The sequence below is a fragment of the Squalius cephalus genome, assembly GCF_949319135.1.
Source record: "Squalius cephalus genome assembly, chromosome: 7".
NCBI lineage: Eukaryota > Metazoa > Chordata > Actinopteri > Cypriniformes > Leuciscidae > Squalius > Squalius cephalus.
The window spans coordinates 19803977-19830429 of NC_137128.1; the positions used below are offsets into that span (position 1 = coordinate 19803977).

At 38.6% G+C, this 26453-nt stretch overlaps 1 protein-coding gene across 2 annotated transcripts in view; it reads right to left on the reverse strand.

Moving 5' to 3' along the window:
• slc1a7a (solute carrier family 1 member 7a) overlaps positions 1-25757 on the reverse strand; it is a 26926-nt gene extending 1169 nt beyond the window's left edge. The window contains exons 1-12 of one of the 2 annotated variants that reach the window (XM_079875201.1): positions 25324-25718; positions 22469-22548; positions 12420-12635; positions 9521-9563; positions 8741-8972; positions 8560-8659; positions 7340-7573; positions 6722-6916; positions 5238-5372; positions 5051-5150; positions 1982-2460; positions 540-1784 (exon numbers count right to left, since the gene is read on the reverse strand). In XM_079875201.1, the coding sequence (XP_079731327.1) occupies positions 2191-2460; positions 5051-5150; positions 5238-5372; positions 6722-6916; positions 7340-7573; positions 8560-8659; positions 8741-8972; positions 9521-9563; positions 12420-12635; positions 22469-22548; positions 25324-25458 (1740 nt within the window). In that variant the 5' untranslated portion in view covers positions 25459-25718 and the 3' untranslated portion in view covers positions 540-1784; positions 1982-2190. Of the gene's footprint in view, positions 1-263; positions 2461-5050; positions 5151-5237; positions 5373-6721; positions 6917-7339; positions 7574-8559; positions 8660-8740; positions 8973-9520; positions 9564-12419; positions 12636-22468; positions 22549-25323 lie in introns of those variants that run through there. The other variant, XM_079875200.1, reaches the window with a different exon arrangement.
• Positions 25758-26453: the final 696 nt, after the last annotated feature.

Below are 26453 nucleotides of genomic sequence, written 5' to 3' on the forward strand. Positions count from 1 at the left end.
CGACATACATATTCAATCAATATCACTCTTAAATGTTCCCAGTGTATATATGATATGTGATGTATTCCATATTACATAATAACTAAGAAAAACACCATTGCAAGTTGTCTGAGTTGTCATTGCAAATTTCGCTTGGGTACCAGTTTTTTTGGACTCAGCACCCTTGAAATATGTAAGGTAGGCCGGTTCCCAACTTGTACCCATAAATGCTCCTCACTTCTTATAGAAGGCCATTTTTTTTAAATCCGTCTAGTCTATTATGCTCATCTCTGCAATCGTTCCTCATTACACATCCACATGCTGCTGTTCTGCTCTACTATCTGGATCTTACAACCAGTTAATCAAGCAGTGATTAACTGGTTGTAGATCATTTCCTCCTGTTGGGCTACTACTTTCTAATCTGAACAATTTTCATGCAGAAAAGTATTGGTGAATTTTAGTTACTTTTATACTCCAGTTCCTAAAATTTAACCCACTGGATATGTGCATCTACATAAACGTCTCGTCTTTGAACACTATGGAATGAGAAGACATGCATTGCTTTCATCAGGCGTACCGAGTGAGTCATGATTTTATGGAATTGCATTTAAATCACAATTAATACATTTGACATTTTTCATACAAAGAATCCATACAAGTTCTGTAAGGCTTTGGGAATGTGTGGCATGTACGTGTCAGTCCATAAATCCCACTTCTGACAAATTTCAGAGAGGTTTGCAAAAGAAGTCCTTCCCGCTTGTTCCTCTCTTGGTTTCATTTTAGTAGCGATTGACCCAAAAGATGATATACACTAGAGCAGGGGTAAGAAACCATGGCCAGACAGCAACATAGAACCGGCCCACATCTGGTACGTGTGGAATCCATGTGTGCCGGATCTGGGCCGACACTATGTTGCTGTCTGAAGAGCTGCAGGTCTGGAAGCCTTTGCATAATAGAAAATTGTGTTTATTAAATTACTTTTTATATACATAATATACACACATACACACACCACCCTTTCAAATGGGTGCTGTGTGTATATATAAATGACACACGTGACACATTTTCAGTGTCACATGATTTGCTGCTCAAGAAACATTTCTTCACAACATTTCTTATCATTATCAATGTTGAAAACAGTTGTGCTGCTTAATATTTTTTGAGGAAATGGTAAGTTATACATATTTTTCAGGTTTCTTTGATGAAGAAATTGAAATATTTTGGAACATTATAAATGCACTGCCACTTTAATGTATCAATTTAATGCATGCTTGCTGAATGAAAGAATTAATTTTTTTAAATCTTACTGACTTTTTGAAACGGTAGTGTATGTTGCAAACCTCGCTCATTTGCAGTATCCCCAAAAATATTTGGACACTTAATTCACATAGATAATCAATAAATGTCATCGCATTAGATAACAAAATATCAAACCAAATGATGCTGGAGCATTTCTTACTAGCTTATTAACATCTTCTCTGAACTAACTTTTAACCAACTGTTTTTTTTGACGATTTTTAGACATATTTGTAAATGTATTTCGAAATACATTTAATAAAGGTTAAGCACTATATAAGATAATAATGTTTAGTTATATTAAACTTTTTTTTTCAGGGGTTTTCTGGGTTGGCTGTAGGTCTGGGTGGAGGTAATGGCTGAAAACCTCTGATCTGATGCATTGACATTCTGACGTTCATATTAAATCAAATACTTTTAGCTAATACAAGTGTCCAAAAACTTCTTGGGGCCACTGTATGTGATCACTGGTGGTTAGATCTTCTTCAGGGGACAGTTTATTTCTCTCCCTCTTAGTGAAAGAGAGGATTAAAATGGAGAAATGTACATATTTGTTTGTTAAATAATAAAAAAAAAGATGAAAAACGATCTTAGCAGCATATGACGTATACTATAAACAACACATATCCAAGCTGTCCATGAAGAATGTTGTTCTTCTCTCCAGTAGATCACATGGAAAGGACACAACAACAGCACTCATACGTACACCGATCTTCTTTCTCCACACGCTTCAACGAGGAGCTCAGCCATCTGGAGGTCAACAGGGTTCAGAAAATCCCCTAAGCAGGTCCAAAGGTTTACGGCCCTGATCGCTTCAGCATCCCTACAAAGACATTCGCACATGTTCTCAAAATCCAAAGGTAGAGAAAGCGAACGGCTGGCATCTTGCAGCTCTGTTTTGGTCTCTGACGGAGTCTAGACATTGGTCTCCAGACCGTTCATGTCAATGGTACAATGTTCTTTGTCTTTATGGTCTTTTTTATAATGGTGTGGAGACAGGTGAGGGGACTTCTTGTCGGCTGGCCTGATGCCCTCTTCCAGCTGCACTAGACGGGCCACGTCAGGCGACAGGTGCTCGGGTTTCCTCATGGGGCCTATAGGAGGGGGCTGGAAGCAGCCGTTTTTCTGATAGGACATCATCTGCTGGATGCTGATCATAGGCTTGGTCTCACAGATGAGGGGAATCTGTAAAGAGAAGACAAAGTCGTCATTCTATAGCATCTGCTGAGTGAAATGGGCATTGGATGTATTGGGGGCCCCAGTATACTTCAAGCGAAATTGAAGAACATCATTCTGAACAAATTCAGGTCAAAACGAAATTCGTTTGTAGTTTGTTTTTGGTAATCAGAAACTGTCTGCCAAGTTTGCTCCAGCTGGTAAACACCGTTATCATTGGTCCGTCACGAACACGTAATAGATAGTGTGGCTCTTTTCCTGTTCGTTTCGTCAAGGTCAGATGAGTGAAATACACTGGAGAGCTGCTTGAGTCAGCACCAGCATTTTTTTTTTTTCATGTTCAGAGAACTTTCATGGCTTCCAGAATATTTTGTTGTATTTAAAAGTAAATAGACCAATATGTCAAAAAAGAAAGCATCTGCTTTTTAACAACAACAACAAAAGACATTTTATTCTAGCTTCATTCATTATTTTTGTATCAACACTTAAATGTGCGTAAGTTTCACAAAAAAAACAACATTTCGAACAAACTTTGTCCGGATCGATGATCAAAACATTGATTGAGTGAACACATTAGTTTATTTGTGCGTAAACGACTTCTATCAGCTCCTTCTAGGCTGCATCCGAAATTGCATACTTCCCTACTGTATAGTAGGCAAAAAAAAGTATGTGACAAAAGTAGTATGTCCGAATTCACAGTACTCATAAAAGAGTAAGCAAAAAGTCCCCGGAAGACCTACTACTTCTGGCTAGATTCTGAAGTGTGCATACGATGGACACTTTCCTATCCCATGAGGCCACTGGAGAGGATTTATTAATGACAGTGAAGAGACGTATCTGACGCTGGTAGGTCACATGATAATGACAACATGGCGAATGTAGTACGTCTGGATTACGTTCATACTACACACATTCATACTATATAGGACGTACTTCTTTAGCGGCTGTGAAGTAATTACTTATTCGAAATAAGTACCTATTCAAGACAGTATGCGATTTCGAACACAGCCCTGCTTTACGCAGATCTTCTTCTTCACAGGTTTTTGGATCCGGAGATGCTGTAGATTTCTGAAGATGCGTAACAGCGCTCCCTACCGTTTAACAGTGAAAACACGGATTGCCGGAAAAACTCATAAATGGCGGGGAAACTTTAGCCGCTTTTCCACCGTCGGGCCAAACAGTTCTCTTTGCTTAACCGTTCCATTCCGTGCCGATCCTGCCCAGCCGGTACGGATATGGTTTCTTTTTACACTGTGGGGTTGATAACGGCCACTCTTTGGAATGTAATACAAATGCGTCAGTCAACGCAAGAGATTTAAATAGTGACCACATTATTGAGGATGGTCAGATATTTATTTTAATTTTATTATTAATTCGTGTTTATGTCTCTCAAATAGTGCGCTTAGCCAGCAACAGAAAATCTTGTAGCCAGACAAACAGACAAATGACCAATCCTGAGTGGCGACGTCACTACACGGATTCTACCGTCACGGTTCAGAACCAACTGTGCTGAGAAATCTGAGCCGGGAACGGTTTGTAATTGTGCCGTGCTGAATCCGGCTCAAGTGGAAACAGAACTGGAACCATTCATGTTTAATACTCTTAAAGCCCCACTGAAGTGCCTTGGTACGCGCAGATTTGTATGATGTGTTGATGTAATTTCTACTGAAACAGGAAGCTAAGGCGGGACATATTGAATGGCTCCTCCCCCTTTTCAAATAGCCAATAGCGTTTAGTTTACCTCACAGACTGCAAGTCGTACTTGACATCGCCATGGAGGCGAATCCGAGCGCCGATGATACGTTGTATTCAACAGTAGAGGATTTTTCTCCGCCACTTTCTCCTGCACCAACGGACTTAGCAGAATCGTCTACCGATGACGAGGACGAAAATACACCAGTCGTCTTTGGAGTAAGATCATGTCAGTTTGAGCCAAGTAACGTTACAGGGCGGGACGCTTTCGATTCTAGAGAGCATTTGATTGGACAAAAGATGTGAGTCCGCGGTGATGTCATAAAAATCTGTGATCCATTTTAAGTCAGAGACTGTAAGTTTTGAATGCTTATATCTCCTAAATGCAAATTTTTCAATTCATAACCTTAAGGCTAACATACTCTATTCATACTAAAGGCTAAAAAACTCGTTTTAAAGTTAGGGGTCTCCAACCCTGCTCCAGTCCGGAAGAGTTCAGCTCTATCCCCGATCAAACACACCGGAACCAGATAATCAAGGTGTTCAGGGTTGCTTGAAACTTTCAGGTAGGTGTGTTGAAGCACTGAATCTTCAGTAAGGAAGCTGTTCAGGAGCAGAGACATGGACATGACGTGACTGGAGTGATGAATTGCAGAGCTGGTGCAAACATCGCCATGATCAGAAGTTTTCTTAACTGCTGTTTTCTCACCTCAGTCATTTTCGTTGTGTGTTTAGTTTGTTATTGAAAGGAAAGCATGCAGTACATATTCATCTAAACCGCGTCTCAGCGTTGTGGACGGCGTTGGGATGTTCGTTATATCACTGCAAAGGTATTTTGAACTTCTTTTTACCACCAAGTGAAGAACGAAAAAGAACTTTGCCGTGAGTTATCTGGGCCTTTTCTCACCTCCTCGCCCTCCTTCACAAAGTCTTTTCTGCATATGTGTGCCATGATTCCTGTGGCCAGAGCATCACCCATCACGTTCACCATCGTCCTGAACCGATCCCTAACAGATACACAAGATTGTGAGGAAAACTTTGCATTTATAGTGGAAATGTATGAGAGAGAGAAATTCCTGTGTCTGATTTCTTACAGCGCCCAATCCACAGCGATGATTAGAGTGATGTCATCTGTAGGAAGTCCCACTGAGGTTAACACTATCACCATGGTTACCAGGCCGGCCTGTGGGATGCCGGCAGCACCGATACTGGCCGCTGTAGCAGTGATGCTGAAGTAAGAAGCAGAGAAATATTATCCTTGAGGAAGAACTTACTGATATCTGATCTATAAATTAACTTGGTAATTTCACTATACTGGGGATATGATATCTGTTATCTGATTTTTGCTGGATAAATAGAATATATTTTTAATCCATCATAATGTTTTTTCGTTTATGTTCCTTGAATGTTTTTTTTTTTTTAAATGGAATAAGTATTTAAGTTGAATAATGACAGATAAATCAAATAACAGAATCCAATCAAATATAGCAAGATACATCTGTATTACACTATATAATAATTACATGAATATTTTAATATAATATAGTATTACTTTGGAAAGAAGTCTCTTATGCATTTGATTACAAATACAGTAAAAAGTAATATTGTGAAAAATGATTACAATGTCAAATAACTGTTTTCTATGTGAATATATTGTAAAATGTAATTTTATTCTTGTGATCAAAGCTGAATTTTCAGCATCATTACTCCAGTTTTCAGTGTCACATGATCCTTCAGAAATCGAATATGATGTTTATGCTGCTTAATATTAATATTTTCTGGAATTTTTTCCAGGTTTTTCCAGTTTTTATTTGAAGTAGAAATAAGTCACGCAAAATCACTTTATGCGTTTTTGCGGAATAAAAGTATTAATTTATTTTCCCTTTTTTAATAATATCCTACTTTCCCCAAACTTTTGAGTTGTAATGTATCATGATTTACATAAAAATATTAAGCAAGCACAACTATTTTTACCATTGATAATACTAATAAATAATAATAGTTTATTGAGCAGCAAATCAGCATATTGTAATGATTTCTGAAGGATCATGTGACACTGAAGACTGGAGTAATGATGATGAAAATTCAGCTTTACCATCACAGGAATAAATTACAATTTAAATTATATACAAATAGAAAACTGTTCTATGAAATTATAATAATATGTCACATTATTACTTTTTTTACTATATTTTTTATCAAATAAATGCATCTTTGGTGAGTATAAAAGACTTCGTTATTCAATATATTTAACATATGAATAAATAAAATAATATACATTAATATATTAATAAATAAATTAATTTACACTTAATATATGAATTCAATAAGTGACATAATCATTTATGAATAAATTGGCCTTATAGATTATGATGTTTGAATTATGGAATTATTAATGTCTAAATAATTCAAACTGCTCAGATGGAATAACGCTCCAAATGTAGACATTCAGATGAAAAGTCAAGATTAATAGGAGCATAACCATTCAATAAATGGGTTGAGATGAGATTTAGTGACATGTATGGTCTAAAGGAAAATGAAGGGAGCATCTACCTCATCATACCCCATCGCACCCTACCTGATGGTGATGATCTGGCCGAAGTCCAGCTCGTAGTTGTTGACTTGAGCGATAAAGATGGCGGCCACGGCCTCATATAGGGCAGTGCCGTCCATGTTGATGGTAGCACCCACAGGAAGTACGAAGCGGATGATGCGTCGGTCGATGTGGTTGTTCTCCAGCAGGCACTTAAAGGTGATAGGCAGTGTGGCAGAGCTGTAGTAGAACGCAAGAGCATCAAAGTTTGTGGTTTACATTTGTGCTATTTTCAAGGCTGGAATACACTCGAACCTTTGCCCAGATTTGTAGTTTGTACATTTCAGATTTTGAGCAGAATTGCGATTCTCTGCAGTTTGAGAATTTCAAATACCTTTGATATTGTAAGCTGATTTTAGAACGCATTGTTTGTGTCTCCTAGCGATGTGGCGCATGTTTCTGCATGAGTTTGTGCAAGTGTTGGCACTTGAAAGTCTGGTAGTGTGTGATTCTCAGTCATTTAGTGTATGATGCTGCCTAGTTTTTCACTATCTATTAACAAAGCTGACGAGTGTAGGATGCCTTGTGTTTTAAAATCTGTTCAAATACGGTTTTGTTTATTATAATCTAGCAGGGCCTAGCTAAAAATAAAATTACTCTTACCTGGAAGAAGTAGCTAATGAGATGAGAAGGGCCTGTAAAATCCCTCGGATGTAGACGATGGGGCTCTTTTTCGTAATGAAGAAATACATGGAAGGCAGGATGAACAGGCCATGAAGCACAAGCCCCATGACCACAGTGATGGCGTAGAAGCCTAGTTTCTTCCCCATAGCTGAGGGGTCGTCCATTTCCAAGATCTTTCCAGCCACCAGAAACACAATCCCAAACGGGAAGTACCTGCAGTGTTGCATCAGAAACACAGCATTCTTAGGGGAGAGTTCACTAAATTCAATCACAACACACTGATCCAGCCGACCAATCAGAGCACATTGGCTTTTCAGAAGGAGGGGCTTCATAGAGACAGGAAATAAACAGAGTGTTACTGACAGAATGGGAAGAGAGGTGCTGCAACAATGTCAAATATGTGAAAGATAATGTGGCTTTTGAACGTTTAAACACGAAAACCTGTTCTAGTAGACCTAAAAAACAAAACCAAGACTTTGTAAAAGGGGATAAAATTGCCTCTTTAAATGAAGTCATTGGTATTCCTTTTGCACTAACATTCCTCCTTTCTATGTAAATGAACTCATTAGGGCCCGAGCACCGATGGTGTGAGGACCCTCTTGGAATTGCTCTGTTTATTATAGATTGAGCTTCATTCACAAAAATTGCCCGGTGCATTTCGCATCACACTTTAACCGCCAAATGAATGTAGTCTAGGTTGTATTAAAGAGATGCTTAAGTCGGGCTAGTGATCATGGCAACAGCCGTGTTTGAAATAAAGGATATTTTGAACAATAATATCATAGTTTCAGGTAAATGATTCCGTTTATATGTACATTACATTTCCTGTAGTGAATTGGGCACTAAACCAGAGCAGTCAATGCATGTGAACAAACGCAATTAGGCACAATTTTCATTCATAGTGAATCTCCACTTTATAGTGTTTACAATGGGAGCCTAAAAATTGCGTCAAATTATCTTTTTGACATGTTTGTGGTCTTGTATAAATATTCCAATGCCCACCTTAAAAAACAAATAAAATTAAACAAATTACTGCTTTTCACTTTATAATAAATAAATAAATAAACAAAAACAAAAAAAAACTAATTTTCAGGCACAATTTGGTGAGCATGAACCAAACATACATAACTCTCAATGTAGCGGCTCTAGTTATTTGGTTTACTGTCATTCATAAGTTTTGGGATCATGCTTGTCATTACCATATAACAATGGCCACAATTTTCAGCACAGCTTCATTCAGACTCTGGCAGAAGTTGACGAGAGCGCTGCCATTTGGTCCCATTCTTCCCAGCATGATACCTAAATGACAAGAATACTTGAGTATTTATTAAACAGACTGGATTAAGCTGTGAAATTCCAGATGCTGATGCTACAACTCACCCATAGTAGATGAGAAGATCACGATACCGAGGACGTTCATGCCTTCACTGGTGCCAGGAAGCGTTCGGAAGACCACATCGGGAGGAGGCGTCAGTTCAAGGGAGAAGTTCTGGATGTCTGTGCCATTGTCATCCTGGATTCCATAAATGAAGCTCCGTCTGGTGGTGGTCTCTTGCACGTCCTGACTGATGGTGGGTCTAGGCTTCATGATTGGGATGCTTTTTGTGCGATACTGCAATTCAAATATAATTCATAATTAAGATGGCATATAAAACAAATTTACAGCAAAAGTCACGGTATACAATACCAAAAGTACAGGGTTATTTTAAACATCACGCACACGCATGCACATATATTAAAATCATACGATACGCTGATAATTATTTTCCATGTTGTAGCTGAAATTACAATTCTTAACTAATTTGTTAAGATTAAATAAAACACTTAGTTTCAAAAGTAAATTCAGTCATCACAACATTATAATTTACAGTATGAAAAATGGATATTCATTTTGAGAACAATAAAGAATATAAGTGTTCTTAAATGATTAGAATAACTTGAATTGAGCAGCAGATGTATTCTAAATGGTTAAAATGAGCTGCACAATACTGACTGATATGAACACAAATTTAACATCAGCCAATAACAATACGCATAAAATGTTTACCTAAAATGGTTATGAATAATAGATATATTTTGGAGGCAAAAATACAGATGTTTGGTGTCATGCTCCTGTGCAGGAACAGGGCATAAAACTAATGGAAAAACATAAAAACTCACTTGTTGAAATGTTGCTTGGACCAAGTTGGCTGGGAACATGTTGCTGATGGAGGAAAGAAAGTTTTACATAATAATGAATACTAATGTTGGTTACACAGATAATTCAATGGCATTCTGAATTTTTCTAACCTGCTGAAATTACCAAACTGGTGGTTTATTATGATTACTGATTTGGTGCTGATCTATCTGGTAGTCAAGCAAAACTAAGCTGGAGAAGCTGGATGAAGAGGAAGTTTTGCTGATTAAGCTAATTAAGTTAGACCAACATAACATTGCCGATGACCAGTCATGGTATTTTTTTGCACATTGCACAACTGAAGAAGAGTAAATAACAAGTTGTAAATAAATTGTAATTGCAATTAAAATGTATAAAATGCTGTTATTATATTTCATTTTTAGGTTAAGGTAAATTCAAACAAGTACAATTAGAAAGGTGTAAGCGTATGTTCTTCCCATCACCAACAAAACACATTAAGAGCATTGCAAATGAGTGCACATTGTGACACACAGCCAACTAATCCTAATCCAAGTTTTACCAACACACTGTCTAGTTAGCACAGAGGGACCCAGAAAACGATGATCCAAATAGCCTCCCAGTGGAGGTCACAAACATCACGTGCTAATTTGGTACATCTCTTAGTCTACCTGACTAAGACTTTCGTCGTGAAATGCGCCGTTAATAAACTGAGCTAATCTTGTGGCTGAATGTAAATAGTTTCCTCCTCTTTTATCACCTCAATAAGGGCCATATGGTCTCAGGCTCAGATCAGTAATCAGTTTAGGCTTCAGTCTTCAGCACACACTCCAATGACACGGGGTCATGCTCTGTCACGCAGCACAGGTGACAGGTGGGTGAGAAATTCTCCATTCCTTAGTCCTCAGCCAATCCTAAACAGAGCCATGTCTAAGCTATCCTGATCCCTCAGCATCACAGCCACTAACATCTCCACAGACATTCAGGCTGAAAGAAATTCATTATGCCTGGAAATCAATCAATCTAACTAACTAACTAGCATATCTGGTGGAAGGAATGTCAGGATCTTTCCCCTATTGAGAACTCCGTTTCAACTAACTAACTATTCAACATCAAACAAACTAACTAACCATCCAACAAATAAACAAGCCAACTAACTAACTACAATAGTCAAGCATAGTTGAAGGAATGTCAATCAATCTGGTGGAAGGAATGTCAAGATCTCGGGCTGCCTTTCCCTTCCTGACCTATGAGGACTACATAACCTCAATAGTCAAGGAATGATATGGTGAAGGAATGTTAATCCTTGGATGCTTCTCAATTCTTATTTGTGCATCCTCATCCATCTCAGCTCCACCCCCTGTAGGATGCGAGGGAAGGCTGTAAGGAAATAAAATGGACTGAGGAATCGAAGGAAAGCTTATTTATACATTGGAATACTTGATCACTCGAGCGTCACTTCACAGCGTCATCAGCTGCGCTCAAAGGATCTGCCCTTTTGTTAAAGTTTGTTTATTTAAGAAATTCATAATAAATAATAAAGCAAGATACCCTGTTGAAATATGTGAGATGTGTGGTTTATATAAACTGCAAAGGTAAAGTAAAAGTAGAATTTAGAGTAGAATTTATACGCGTGTCACGTTTAGTCGATAAAACTCTTCCGCAAAGGATACACCTGTGTATCCACGCTTATGACTCCTCAGGAAGCCTCCTCACTCCTCGATCCTCGCATCCTCGCGGTGCAATTACAGAACTGAGATGTCCTTCAAGATGGCTGAGCTCGATCGGTTTCCGGGTCATAGGATAGAGGACGGAGGAGCGAGGAGACAAAGAGGGATATTGAGAAGCACCCTGTATCTATTTCCCTGGAAATCCAGAGTTCTAGCGAGAGCACAAGTTCTCTGAGAATTTGCTCAGCGAGTTTACTCTGGCGTCGAGTAACGATGCTCATTAAATATGCCCCTGTATCCGAGCTGCACCAATCACATCGGGTTATCTGATATAGGCGGGCCAGAGGCGAGCTAAACAGATGACGAGTAAACATTAGTAGTCATTAGTAAACATTGCAAGATGGCTATGGATGAACACCAGTTGTTTGAAACGGCTTTGGCCGCTACAATGAACGAGTTAGACTTGGCGTTTTATCTAAAAGAGGAACAGAAGAATCGTTCCTTTGCAAGAAGGCCGTTTTTTCTGTTTTGCCGACTGGATACGGCAAGAGTCTAATCTACCAGTTAGCTCCGCTGGTAGCTAAGCGTATGGGGCTTGTTGTGATTGGTCATAGTGTTATCCAATTGCGTGCAGGGAGATTTTCAAATGCATGCTTGGTGCCGCCCCTCGAGCTGGCCGATTTTCAGTAGTCGATGCCAGACCATTAATCTTTCAGATTTAGGCCTGGATTTCCAGGCTACGTATCTATAGTTTTCTGTAGTCCTTTCTGACACAGTACCTGTTTGTGAAAAGTTCCTGACTAACTGTTCCACTGACCAACTGGAACACTGACACAAAGTCACTGGGGCAAACTTCATGCTCATTTACTAAGCAAACACTAACTGGCTTATCGTGAGCTTTACTCATTAGGTTTAACAGACAGTTCAAAGCCTCAGCAGGTGAGAATGCGTCTGGAACCCTTTATATTCTATCACTGAAAACATGAGAGAAATAACAGCATATTTCTCTATAGTTAACTGAAGCCTATGCAATAATTACCTTAGCATATTCAGCAAATACAATAGGCTGATGTGATGTATGGATGTTTCTAATACCTGATTAGGTAAAGGTAATTTGACTCATATGAAAGCTAGGAAAAATAAACTTCTCAAACTGGTTTCCTCTACTTAATCATAGATTTTATGGAAAATCCCATAATGTGGTGGTTGTTGTTTTTTAGTGTTGATACACAGATACACAATAGCACAGGCTTACCGGATAAGGTCCAGTAGTGCATCAGCAGAGCTCATGATGGGCTTCCCGCTGTCCTCCGAGTCCTCCTTCTGGGCAGCTCCACCCGGGTGGATGATGATGACCATGACGATGCCCACCACCACAGCCACAAAGGTCGTCCACAGATAATAAGAAATTGTCATGATGCCCAGTCGACTGGAACATTTAGCATCCAGTGCTGCCAAGCCAGACATCAAACTGAGGAGAGAAAAACAATTTTTAAGGAATACATCAAATGAATCTTCAGTTGAATGCAGAGATGATTAAAAAAAACAATTTGCAAATTCTTCCAAATGCCATACATCTAAATGCCACACCCAAAATATTGCAGTAGCTAATTGATTTAATTTTTTAATTGATCATGCTGAAATACTGTATTTATTTACACAAAAAAGACCATCAGATGTCAGTCTGACATTGAGTAAAATAATTAACATGAAGAAAAGAAAGAAGTGCAACCAAGAAGACATACAAAGCATTGTTTAAATATTTATTGGATATTTGTGTTAAAATTAAATATATTTATTTACATTATTTTTCTGTTATTCATTTATTTGTTTGTTACATCAACATCACTGTCTCTTAATGACAATCTTAGTTTGTTTTCAGAAAGTTCAGAAAACAACCCAATTCACTCTGATGGGCTCCACCAGGGCTCAGTCTTTCAGGTTTTGGGGAACAGTCATTGTTCAAACATCAAGTACAAAGATGACACAAAAAAGACAATATATTGTATCATGTACCTCCAGAGATAGCTGAAAGAAACAGGCAAAGCTTAAAATCGATGTTGCCATCACTGATTCTGTCATTCTTTTAGTTTTTGTCATTCTTGAATGTTTTGTCATTGTCATTCCTGTCTCTCCCATTGGTCTATTCGGTTCTGGACGGCTTTGATGAGCCTCTCACGGCGGCCTATAAAGCGTTGCAGGTTATGCGCCACTTCCTACTAAAGTAGGCAAGCTCTTCTACTGCTTCTAGTTGCATTAAGTCGTCGTCGACTCAGCAGCACACCAAGCCAGCTCCCGCGCCCGCCCGAGGTGTAGCAGCGCTACCGCCCAGCTAAGCACTTCCCATTTTGTAGCAGCCCAAGCAGTCACTGATGCTTTGGCCACAAGGGGAGGGGACTAAGTCCTGCCAAGGCCAGACCACCCTTTAAAGCAACCATGTGTTCACCTCCCAACATCCAGAACTGAATAGGGGGTTGGGAGGTGAACACATGGTCGCTTTAAAGGGTGGCTCGCTCCAATTCGCTCTCAGACCCCCGCTTCAGGGGTGTGACTCACACTTCGGTCTTGGACACCTACGCTCACGTCCTCTGAGACAAAATACAGGTTCTGCTAGAAAAGGGTGCAGTAGAGCCTACAGTGATTCAGGCTTTTACAGCCGCTACTTTCTCCTCCACAAGAATGAAGGCAGCCTCAGGGCAGTCCTCGACTTGTGATGTCTGAACCGTGCTCTGATAGGACGGCCGTTCAGAACGTTAACTTGGAAACAACTGAAAGACGTATACTTTCATATCCAGATAGCTCCCCATCACTGTTCTTGATTCACGTTCGAGGGGGTGGCTTACCAATATACAGTCCTACCATTCGGACTGTTCTGACTTTTATGAAATGTGTGGATGCAGCCCTCTCCCCTCTGAGGCAAAAAGGGGTTTGTGTCCTGAATTACCTCGTCGATTGGTTGCTTTTAGCCCAATCGAAGGAGGAACTGTCCGCGCACAGATCTCTGCTCCTCAGCCATCTAGAAAGTCTGGGGTTCAGGATCAACTTGAGCAAGAGCTCGCTGTCCCCCAGCCGAAACATCGCATTCCTGGGGGCAGTATTCGATTCGTCCCAAATGTAGGCCTGGATTACGCCGTAAAATTCTGAGAAATTCAAATTGGCATTCAAAAAGGGGATCAACCTCCCCTGAAAAACATTTCAGAAGCTACTGGGCCACATGGCTGCAGCCTCCTCAGTACGTCCCTTGGGCTGTTACACATGTGGCCTCTACAACACTAGTTGAAGGCCCGCGTCCCACCTGGAGAGTGGAGCAATCAGGGTGACCCACAGTTACGCCAGAGCCCTGGTCCCCTGGAAATCACCCCATGTGTATCAGATGGGAGTGGACCTGGGCTTGGTTTCCTGAAGGAAGGTAGTCGTGACAGACGTGTCCAAGACGGGTTGAGGCGAACTGTGCAACGACAGGCCGGCCTTTGGCTCTTGGACAGAGCCAATATCGAACTGGCACATCAACCTGCCAACTGCCTAGAAATGATGGCAGTGCTCCTGGCCTTCAGGGAATTTCAGCCGGAGCTCAGAGGGCACCATGTCCTGGTCTGGTCGGAAAACATGACAGTGGTAGCCTAAATAAATCACCAGGGTTCTCAAGTCCTGTCTGCTGAACAGACCACCTCCTCCTGGGCACAGGGCAATCAGTAAGAGCAATGCATGTGTCAGGGTCCATGAACACAGGAGCAGATATTCTGTCCCAGATACTTTGGAGCATTTTCTTCCTGGCTGAAGTGGATCTCTTTGCATCGAACACCCGCTGCCCATATTATACCCGGTCATACTGCGGGGACACCGCCTTCACCTGCCATTTCTATCGGCTCGCTTTCGGGTTAAACTTTCCACGACTGCGCAACTGGGTTATAGGTTGCCAGGTTGAGGTGACAAACGGGTTGAAATTGTATATGGTGTGTGGATTGTGTGAATATAATGCCTTTAATACGAGATCTGGCAACTGATCAACATTAGACAAACATATTGGTCCGATTATTTATAAAGGAGTTTGGGCCATGCAAATTATGGGAGTTTCCAGGGAGAAATAACAAACCGGGAGGGGTCCGGGAGATAGGGCTAAAAAAACGGGAGAAACCCGGGAAAAACGGGAATGTTGACAGGTATGGGGTAGGTGATTTGTTCTAGAAACATTTTTTGTTTTGCTGGTTGAAAGTCTCTTCACATCCTGATAACAATCACTAAGTTAAGTGGTCTAAATGTATATATATATATATATATATATATATATATATATATATATATATATATATATATATATATATATATATATATATATATATATATAGTCTGTGGAAGGTGTAGGACCATAAAATATTTGTTGAATCATTGCCCTGTCCTACCTGCCTGCCAACGTATGTATTTTCATTCCTCCTCGCACCTGCTCAAGCAGACATCACACGTCATTCAGCGTGTTTCATGCTATGCAGAGTTAGACAGCCGTCAGTCACAGAGCACCGCAACCGAAACAGCAGCCACTTTTTACAGTTCCTCCTGATCCAAAACAACCAGCTTATGCTGCGTTCACACCATAACTACTGTAATTTGGAAGAGATGGAAACCTGTGACGTTATACTAGCAGTGGCTTGTGACTTGAATTAATGCGTTTCAATGGCAATAATATCAATGGCGAAATGAATCTGTTTGAATGAATGAATTTGGTTTGAATCTCTTTAAGTTGTTTATGTTCATTATTATTGTAATGTTATGTGCTTTGATACATGAGGTAATTTAAAGACTCTGCTGTGCACATTCATGTGTTTTGAAGGAGTCGTGGCTTTGGACAGGATCTGAAGGATACATACGTAGGATCTCATGCTTGCAAAGCTAGCTCGCTATTGCCAGCCTCTCTGAAAAAGTCCTACCCTACATTTAAAATGTATTGTTACCATTTTAACATTTACATTTATGTATTGTTTATGTCTTGTATTGAAAATCAGTATCAGTATTTAAACTTTAATCACTCTACAGTGTTGTGCAGTGTCTAATAATACATAGCCATTTCCTTTTATAGTTTAGTATACAGACAGACTGTTGGCTGTGCACAAGTAAACACTCGTATATGTCATTTGTGTATGTACATGCGCCTTAAGCCCCTTGTTGTCTGACCCTGCATGTGTTCCTGATATAGGCGGGCAGCAGGACTTCCAGACCATCTGGAGCTTTCTGTGAAGCATCTCTGTTTGACAAGAGCATTACCCTAATCCTGCCTGGAGATGGGAAAGTCCAGATAAAGTCTCTATGCCTAGGCCTGACCCCACTGAAGTCACATGGGTGCCATTTTTCTTAGGTGAGACGAAGCAAAATACCTGTTGGAAATGTGCACAGACATATAGCGGAAACACTAGCACAAAACCAAGTGGGTGAATCCCATGAAAATGTTCCCAGATCCAGTGTTATTTTAGTATCTTTGAGATAATATTATAGTTTTTATTAATATTTTGAATCAGGTTTTATTTTTTACTGTTTTTGTCATTTTAGTAATGTTTTTAATTTTTTAATTATGTCTATATAAAGTTCTGTCATGAAACTTTAGCCTTAACTCAATCTGCTTGCGATCACATCATTCTCCATATAGGGTGCTGATTGGTTCCTGCTGTATCAGTAGCCAATGAGCTCACTGCTCAACCTTCAAATACTTGGTTAGCATTGCCTTAGCAGTGCAGTGAGCTTTTAGAAACCCTCCACCTTCCCCAGCTCCACCTGTATAGATCTGCTACGGGTAAATCATGTACGCTATATTGTACAGCAGCAGCATGTCTTGCTCACAGCATCGTGTCCTGTGTTTTTTGGCATGAGCAAGTCCTGTACTGATCTATTATGCCAAGACCAAACATATCAGCATTGTCAAACACTCCAAGAGTTGTCATGACATAAATATAATTTTTAAAGATTTTTATGCCAGTTTCAGTTTTAGTTATTTTAATTATTTTTAATTAATTATATATATTTTTTGTATTTATATTATAACAAGTTATACATTTAATACAAAAATATATAGATGTTTTAGTAAATGGATGTTTAAAAAAAATCTGTACAAAAATAAACAGACAAGTAATCATGATATTGATGTGTAAATCACTAATTACTGAAGCAAATTACTCAATAATCATCACTGATCACAAATTATTCAAAATTAACTTGTTGATTAGATGAAAAAAACTGAATTAAACATTTGTTAGCAAGTACATAATAACTGCACCTAACTGTCACCAATGGTAACCATGGATATTATGATCAATAATCTGTTAACAATTCATTACAGTGGTCAAGCAACAGTTTGTGGTAAAAATTAAAGATAAACAAAATATTCATGATTATTATTATTGTAGATATAATTTTTGAAGCCTAAATGGCAATTAAAGCATAAAAAAGCATTGATGCTCCTTGGCTTTAATTTTAAGTTAACATAAACATACAACAAATATTAAAATATTTGTTTCTTGTTCAGAGTGTAAGTTAAATTGCTTATTTTAAGGGCCATTTAACCTGAAAACCATTCAATCATCAAATATTGCTGGAACGTGGCGTTAAATTGGACATCAAAAAACAACACACACAAAGGGAGCATTTTGTCTCCTCGTCCCCATATGCCACTGATGAGAATAAAAGAATAAAAGCACACACAACAGTAAGACTTGAGAAATTAGATAAATGCCAGGCAGTCTACTTGAGAAACGACCACTCCCTGAGAAGACAAAGGACCTTTCTGGAAACTAACATTTTTACTCTCTCTTGTGAAACTAGCACCATCATTCGAGACGCAAGTCTCACCTAAGCAATCCTAATCTACATCTTTTCCCCTTGACCCCCCATTCCCCCGTTCCCTCTTTCTATCATGCTGAGATCACCTGAAATTCACCCAAAAATCTATATGGTTTAATGTGAATAATTATCATACAGTATTACACGTTTGGTATCATTTGAAATGTCTCAGTGCGACTGGTACAAAGGTCTCATTCCCAAATAAGTAAAACAAAAGGTAATAAAGTTTTAAAGAGTTTAGAGATAAATTCCCATTGTTAGCAAATGTTACCATGTAAATCAACTTCTGCCTCCAGTAAGTCTGGGACGGTGATTCATGTAAATTCCCACTGTGAACTCATGATTACATTTGAAAAGAGGTTTCTGCCTTGGTCTGTCTATATCAAGAAATGCAACGAGAGGATCAGCGTGATTCTGTAACCCAGATCAGCCCGTGATGCGAAGTGTAAGCAAAACACTTCGCTTCATGTATTTTATAATGTCAAGGTATTGAATCTTCTCTCTTTATTCCAGAGCATTTGATGTTTTGTATTGATTATCTTTGAACTGATTATGTAATTGGCATCATCATTTTACCTGACACAATAAATTGTAAACATTTGATTTTATTGTAATGGAATCTGACATTATTTTCAGTAAAGAGTTAAAAATAATAGTCAAACATTCGTTCACATTTAATGATGCACAGATATCACTAAAACCTTTTCATCAATCTCAAAAATCTCAAAGATCTCATCAATCTGCCACCATATGAGAGTCAGCTGAGCTGAAAAAAAGAAATGCCTTAATCTTGCAAAAGGTCGATTGATTTTCTCCATATAGATGCAATCATTGCGCAATGACAACAGCATCCAACATGAAAATTGAAAAGATGTCTTAAAGCAGACTTTTTTTTGAGAGGATTATCTGTCCTGCATTAAGTCTATGTATTTAAATGTAAACTCCGAACGACAGGAAACTGAGATTTGGACTTGATTGGGACTCAGAAAGTGCCATGTTATCAAAGGCAATATGCCTACATTTAAAGCATCTATCCTGTAATTGCCTAGAGTAGACCAATGAGCTACATCACATGTCATATCCTATAAACTTATTCCCATATTCCCATGGTGACCTTTTGAAACTGTCCCGCGTCCCTACGGTTGCGTGTCTGCATAGACATTGATCAAAGATCAGCTTCGCATTGAAATGCACACAGGGATAATGAGAAAGTGCACGGTTGCCTTTGATTGTAGTGCGCTCATCAGATAATCTGGTTTCCGCTCTTGCCTGTAGGCAGATGGCGTTGAAACGAGGACAGTACGCAGACCCTGCTATGGGCCTAAGCCCTAGCATACCATTTGATTAATATGTCAGTTTCATTCATTTTAAACCAGACATGACATTGGCAGACCCTTGAACTGCATCTTGAATCTGCAATGCTGTGAAGAGAACCAGTTCTTTTACTGACCCTGTCACAACAACAAAACCAGTCACATGGTTCAATTTTTTTAAATTGAGATTTATACATCGTATGAAAGCTGAATAAATAAGCTGGAAATAATAAATATGTATGGTTTGTTAGGATAGAACAATATTTGGCCGAAATACAACTATTTGAAAATCTGGAATCTGAGGGTGCGAAAAAATCGAAACATTGAGAAAATCACCTTTAAAGTTGTCCATTTATGTTCGATTGTGCTGCATTCACTCACAAAAATATTTTTTTTATATATTTACGGTAGGAAATTTACAAAATATCTTCATGGAAAGTGATCTTTACTTAATATCCTAATGATTTGTGGCATAAAAGAAAAATCAATAATTTTGACCCATACAATATTTTGTTGGCTATTGCCACAAATATACACGTGCTACTTGTGACTGGTTTTGTGATCCTGGGTCACATATCTTATTCTGCTTTTCATTCTTACTTCGGTTTGCCGCTTACTACAGTTCAAGCTCTAGCATTTAGGTCAACGTTAACTTGTTTATAAATAGTCATTGGCCATTTTGCATTTGGAAGTGCCTGGGTCTTGGCTACTGTACATGTGCAGTTGGTCCTTAGCTTCCTCAGATTAGAGGTAATTAACAACCCTGACCCTCACGTAATGACTCCCTGGAGTGTGTGCGTATGTGCACTGGGCATCTGGAACACTGACCCAGACAGAAGTGTGTGTGTGGAATGCGGATCAACTTCCTCTCAAGATTTTGCTTCACCAGAAGTTGCACGTTCAGCATGTGATCATTTGGTTTGGATAGTTTTATTCCATCTTTGGGGTTGCAAGTTATAAATCTTTCACAGGCAGCATGTGGATTGTGGTTGTTAAATCCTTATCTATACTGGCAGTTGACCCACCGTTCACTTATTTCATGTTTTAGGGGGTTAGTTCACCCAAAAATGAATTTTCAGTCATCATTTACTCACTCACATGTTATTCAAAAACTCTAGGAATTTCTTCTATGGAACACAACATATTTTTTTGCAGAATGTCTGAGGTACTTTTTGACAATGAAAGTGACGTATACTGTCAAAATAAGTTAAACTATCATAAAGTGCTCCATGTGACTAAATTCTATGCAAGCGCGTTGACTTTAGTAGGGATATTGGTCCCTACAAATATCCATTGGCAACTGAATTGTCCCTAGGATTGTTTTGATCAAACAATTGAAATATATTTATATGTAACCATAGTTGTAATTTTGGCTGCATCTGAACAGGGTCACATACCATTGACATTACCTGAGAAGTTAAAGCAAATATGCTAGAAAACTGCTCTCTTTCAAGCATGCGCATTTAATGCATGGATGGAGTAAGAACATAAAGTAAGTGTTTAAAACAAATGTGCACAGTCCAGCTGCATTATAAAGTCGACCTTCTTGACACTTTCAACACTGAAATAAGAGGATTTTAATATTAAAACTCTGCCTCTCCAAACATTATGTATATGTACTGTACTCTGATGCTGATGAATGACAGATGTGGACGATTGCACTATGGACAGGGTAAAGTTCAAGCTAAAGGGATCATTCACCCAAAAATGAAAATTCTGTCATCATTTACTTATCCTCATGTCATTCCAAACCCATAAGATTTTCGTTCATCTTCGGAAAACACAGATCTTTTTGATTAAATCCGAGAGATTTCTGTCTCTCCATTGACAACGACGCAACTGACTCTTTGATGCTTCAAAAAGTTCATAAAGAGATTGTAAAACTAATCCATATGAATTGAGTGGTTTAGTCCCAGGGGTAGAAAGCTCTCAAATTTAATCAAAAATATCTTCATTTGTGTTCTGAAGATGAACGAAAGTCTTACAGGTTTGGAACAACATGAGGGTGAGTAATTAATGACAGAATTTTAATTTTTGGGTGAACTATACTAAGTTTCTGTTAATTGTAGCCTCTGCTAAATTGTAATGTTGTTGGTTTACATAATCAAAATTGTGTAGTATTGTCCATTAAACATACTGACATAAACAACTCTCTTTATGGGCTATGCGTGTTTTGGCTACCATATATATATACATATATATATATATATATATAAAGCCTTTAGATGACATGAAATTGCGGAAAAACATACCATCACAAGATACTTAAGAAACAATGACATCAAATGTGACATTATGTGTCTAGAGGTGCCACACTCTTAAAAATAAAGGTTATTTATTGGCATCGATGGTTCCATTAACCTCAAACACCCATTGCACAAACGGTTCATTGGATTAGAAAAAAGGTTCTTCACACAAAGAAAAAAATAGTTATTTCAAGAACTGTTCACTGAAGGGTTCTTTGGGGAACGAAAAATGGTTCTTCTGTGGCATTGCATCGGAAACCCCCTTTTGGACCCTTTTATTTTTAGGAGTGCATATTTGAAAGGGCATAATGTGCATAATCATTTACATTTATAAACGTCTGCCATATGTAAATACAATGGGAAGATTGATTCTGATTTGATACTTTTTATACTAATGTATATTTATCCTCATATAGATCCTAAGTGTAAGTGAAAATCGCTAGTGGTTTTTATTATTTTTTTAGCATTCAGATTAATATGCATCAGAAGCTCTTAACAATGAACATTCATTATAATAGATCTGTTAGTCTATTGAAATGATTATTTGTTAATGTGATAAGTGCCTGTTTAAGTATATTAAATGTTAAATTATGGCTTTAATTGTCCATTTTATCCTTAGAAATGTTCTATTTATTTAATTGAAGTATCGGTATTGGTATTATTATTATTGGCAACACTGGTAACACTATTGGCTTTTGACACTTGGTAAATATGGTTGTTGATGTGTGACATGGTTATGGGGTTGGGTATGGCATGTATTATCTTTGACAAAAGTTTACCATTATAAACTAATTCTAAAGACAAACCTCATGCTATCTCATTTCAGAAACAGGATACATATTATCTCACTTGATTGTACCAGATTCGTCGTGATGGACAGCTAAGTTATTCATGTTAAAAATCTTGGAAAAAGGAACTCTTACCTAGAGACCACTAGTGGCAGGATGAGCATCTTCAACATCCGCATCAGCAACTCCCCAGGGAACTGGAAGTACTTCACCTCCTTTAGAAAAAAACAGAACATCTGCTTTGATTCACTGTACAGAGTTGAGTCCCACAGAGTGGAGCGAGAAATATTCTCTAATCCTTGACTTTATCTGTATATCTGTAATAAAAATGCTGCAATCTGGGAAACCACTGTGGCTCTCTTTTTTCCAAGCACGCAGACGAAATAACATCATGTTATCTTGCGTTCAGATGCTGGGGTTTGGGAACGCAATCATGTGAGAAACTTCTGAAAGGTCATTCTAACCATTGGGCTCAAGCATTTCAGAAAGATTAAACCAACATTTGAGATGCTGTGCAATGATACCCAATCACACACGGAGCCCCTAAAGCAGGGTTTCTCAAACTCGGTCCTGGAGGGCCACTGTCCTGCACAGTTTAGCTCCAACCCTGATCAAACACACCTAGCTGTGAGTTTCTAGTGATCCTGAAGACATTGATTAGCTTGCTCAGGTGTGCAGGACAGTGGCCCTCCAGGACCGAGTTTGAGAAACCCTGCCCTAAAGGGACATGGTGATGATAAACAATATGAGATGGGAGGAAACATGAAATTTAAATTGCTTTTGCGTTCTCTCACAAAAGTTTTGCATTTCCCAGAGAAACTTTGTGTTTGCCTGTTCAGATGTCATAGTCTTTCCTTTCATCGTTTAGTTCTTGAAAATACATTGCTCTTATAATATTTATTGTCCACTAATAGTCATGTCTTTGAGACAGCACTATTTAAAAAAAAAAAACTGCTGCCCAAGGAAGTAAAGTTGCTTAAGAAGAGCCCTTAAGCAAGAGAAAGACTTATTGAAGACCATATTGTGTTGAAGGGAGCTGAGAGACATGATGCTGGTGTTAAAGCGCTTAAAGGCCTGCATTAAGGAGGGGGCAGGGACATGTGAAGCTTAGATCAGGGCCGTTGTCCAAGCAGCATCAGGATCAATGCTGACAAATGGCTGTGAATCTCTGGCATTCCTGTGCTACATGCTAATGCTAACCTAAAAACAGCTGGCATGGAGCCGCTACATCTGCCACTGGCATTCCTGAGTTGGGCCATGCAAAATATGTAAAAGCTGCCATGTGGCGTAATCTAAACAAGGCTCATTGCTAAACATTTGTGTAATGGCTGAATAAAAATAGTGAAACACTGCAACTATTAAACAATCAGTTGCCAAAATAAAATGTGTCTGGTTGGCTGTTTTTTTTTTTTTTTTTTTTTTTTTTTTACTGTGGATAATTGGTTGGTTAAGTTATTTAAAGTTAGGTTATTTAACCAGTCTCTCATCTCAACCTAAAGCTAGCTTGTTCAACGTCTGTACTTCCTTTGGAAAACACTGGATGCACTAGCTTGAATGTACCGTAATACACTTAATAACATACTGCAAATGTACCCTCAACAAAGAAAAGATCTGAATATTCCTTCATTAAAAGTAACACTAGCTAAAACTCCAGCTTCACCTTTTTTCAAGAAGACTGTATGTTCTATAGATCATGAGGTAACCTTAGTTCATTAACCTCATTATAGGACTAGCAAGAAATGTTCAACTCGAGATGAATGAGAAGATGTGATGAGATTTTCAATTTCAGATCCTCAATGCAATAGTGCTTCAACTGTTCAGTTGATTGACCCTCAGGACAACTAGATGTCTGGTTTACTTGTGTCATAATGACAGAGCTTTGAGGGAACACACATCTCACTTAACCAATGAATCGGCTAATGAAATGAAAAGACTATACTAGTTTTTTTCATTTAGGTCAAGTTTAAGATCTCTTAGGGGTCTCAAAATTGATCAAAGATGAAGATTTCACTCCTCACAGCTATATGCAAGGATTGAGACGGTGATCAATGACAAATAGTGAGTGACCATGATAAAGCAAAGGAAAATCTTTTTTAAAGCCTAGTTTAAAACACATTTGCCAAGTTCTTAGTAATGCGCTCTTTGCATTTATGTTGGTTTTATTTGGTTGTGAAAAACTTTTTTAGCATTTTCAACAAAAGTTTCCATTTAAACATAGTATGGTGTAACCATCAAGTAAAAAAATTGTTAAAAAAAGCCTGTACACCTTGAATATATATAAATATATACTGGATATATTTTCAATGTATTATTATTTCACAAATACCAAGTTGTTGGGATGTTGCACCACATGACATTTTACAACTGGAACCGGAAAAGGTAAAATTATATGATTTTTTAAGAGAGGTATTGACCTTGACACACAGTAATGATATTATTTTCTATTTTTTTCTGCATGTTGGTTGCACCACATGACATGGGAATATATATATACACACGATTATATTAAAATTATAATTCTGAGCTTAAAAACATGCTAGTAATTTTATGATTTGCATTTTAATTTAATAAATCCAGACCGGCATCATGTCAAAGAGAATACTTGCTACCTGGATCTCCAACTGCTGTCATTCTTCAGCTATACAATTCATCTTTGCCATTAACTAATGAGGATAAAGTGTACTCTCTCTCTCTCTCTTTTTCTTCAGATGCACCATTGAGGGACCCTTTTTGGTTCTCCAAAGAAAAATTCAGCAATCAGTTCTTACATTTTTTTTTTATCTAAGTGTGAAGAACCTTTTCCACTATAAAGAACCTTTTGCAATGAAAAGGTTAAAGGTTCTTTAGGGAATCATTGATGCCAATAAAGAATCTTTATTTTTTCAGAGTGTGTGTCAGATGGCGCTGGCAGGAAAGTTGGGTCATCTCAGGGAAGACAGGGAAACTGTTATTGATAAGGGTTACACCAGGTAGGGGAAACCAAAACTAACCTGCTCAGAGAGGTGTTTGGAGCGCAGGAAGAATCCCAGCAGGCATCCGATAACCACGGCCAAGACTGACAAGATGAGGAGGCCGTTCTGTTGGCACACATTTTTAACGCGGTTCCACACCGCGCCCAACGCCATGGTGACCTGTCCACTTCCCAATCAATCAGCCATACAAACACCCTTTTACACCCGAATGCACAAACCTTCCGAGGGGGCAAAAAGAAACATGCAGAGAAAGCAGCAGTAGGAAGGTAGAGCAGCTTGTAGAAAGGGTGATAATGAAGGTCCCTCCAAGAAAAAGCACTTGTCAATCCACCGTTGGTCACTACTAAAGCCCATCACCCTTTCCGGTCACTAACACACTCTCCTTCTGTCTCTCTCTCTCTCTCTCTCTCTCTCTTCGTTCTGCCCCACCACACCCCCTTACCCTGTACTTCAGAATGGCCAATAGGGGGCTCTGGGACAGCTGGCGGTATTGTCCCAGAGGTTAATACCAGCGATCCTATTAGAGCCGCACTGCATTAAGCCGATCTGAAGATGGATTAAAGATCTCTGAACAATTGGAAAGGGGATTTCTTCATGTATGTGTGAAAGAAGAAAAAAATAAAACAGGACAAAAACATAAAGATGAGGCAACTGACATGACTCAATGTAGATGTCAAACAGTGAGGGGGTTTAGACAGACGTGGACACGGGTCACTGAGGCTCTACCAGTGTTGGCAGGTGTGTGTTTGTCAGTGTGCTTTTTCACCCTCCAGTGGATGATGGCCAGTCTAACGCCTTTATCTCAGTCTGCATTATCTAAGACATGCTAGGGTGATTTTTAATGCCAATCTCGCCACCTGATCTTGATTCAGGGGAAATGTACAGAAGGGTTGTTAATAAATGCCTTAAATTAATAGTAGTAAGGTAGGCTTCTATATAAATTCCCCAAATTTTGTCATTGTTTTGGAACACACCAGCTTATTAGCTTATTTATAACATTAAGGCTAACATATTCATCCAAAGAGCTAAAAAACATTTCAGGGAGCCTTTAAAAGATATGAATGACAGCTTTAATTAATCTAGTCTATCTATAAATATCTTTATATTGATGAAACTTGCTCATTTTGTGGTCTTGTTAAAGAAACAAG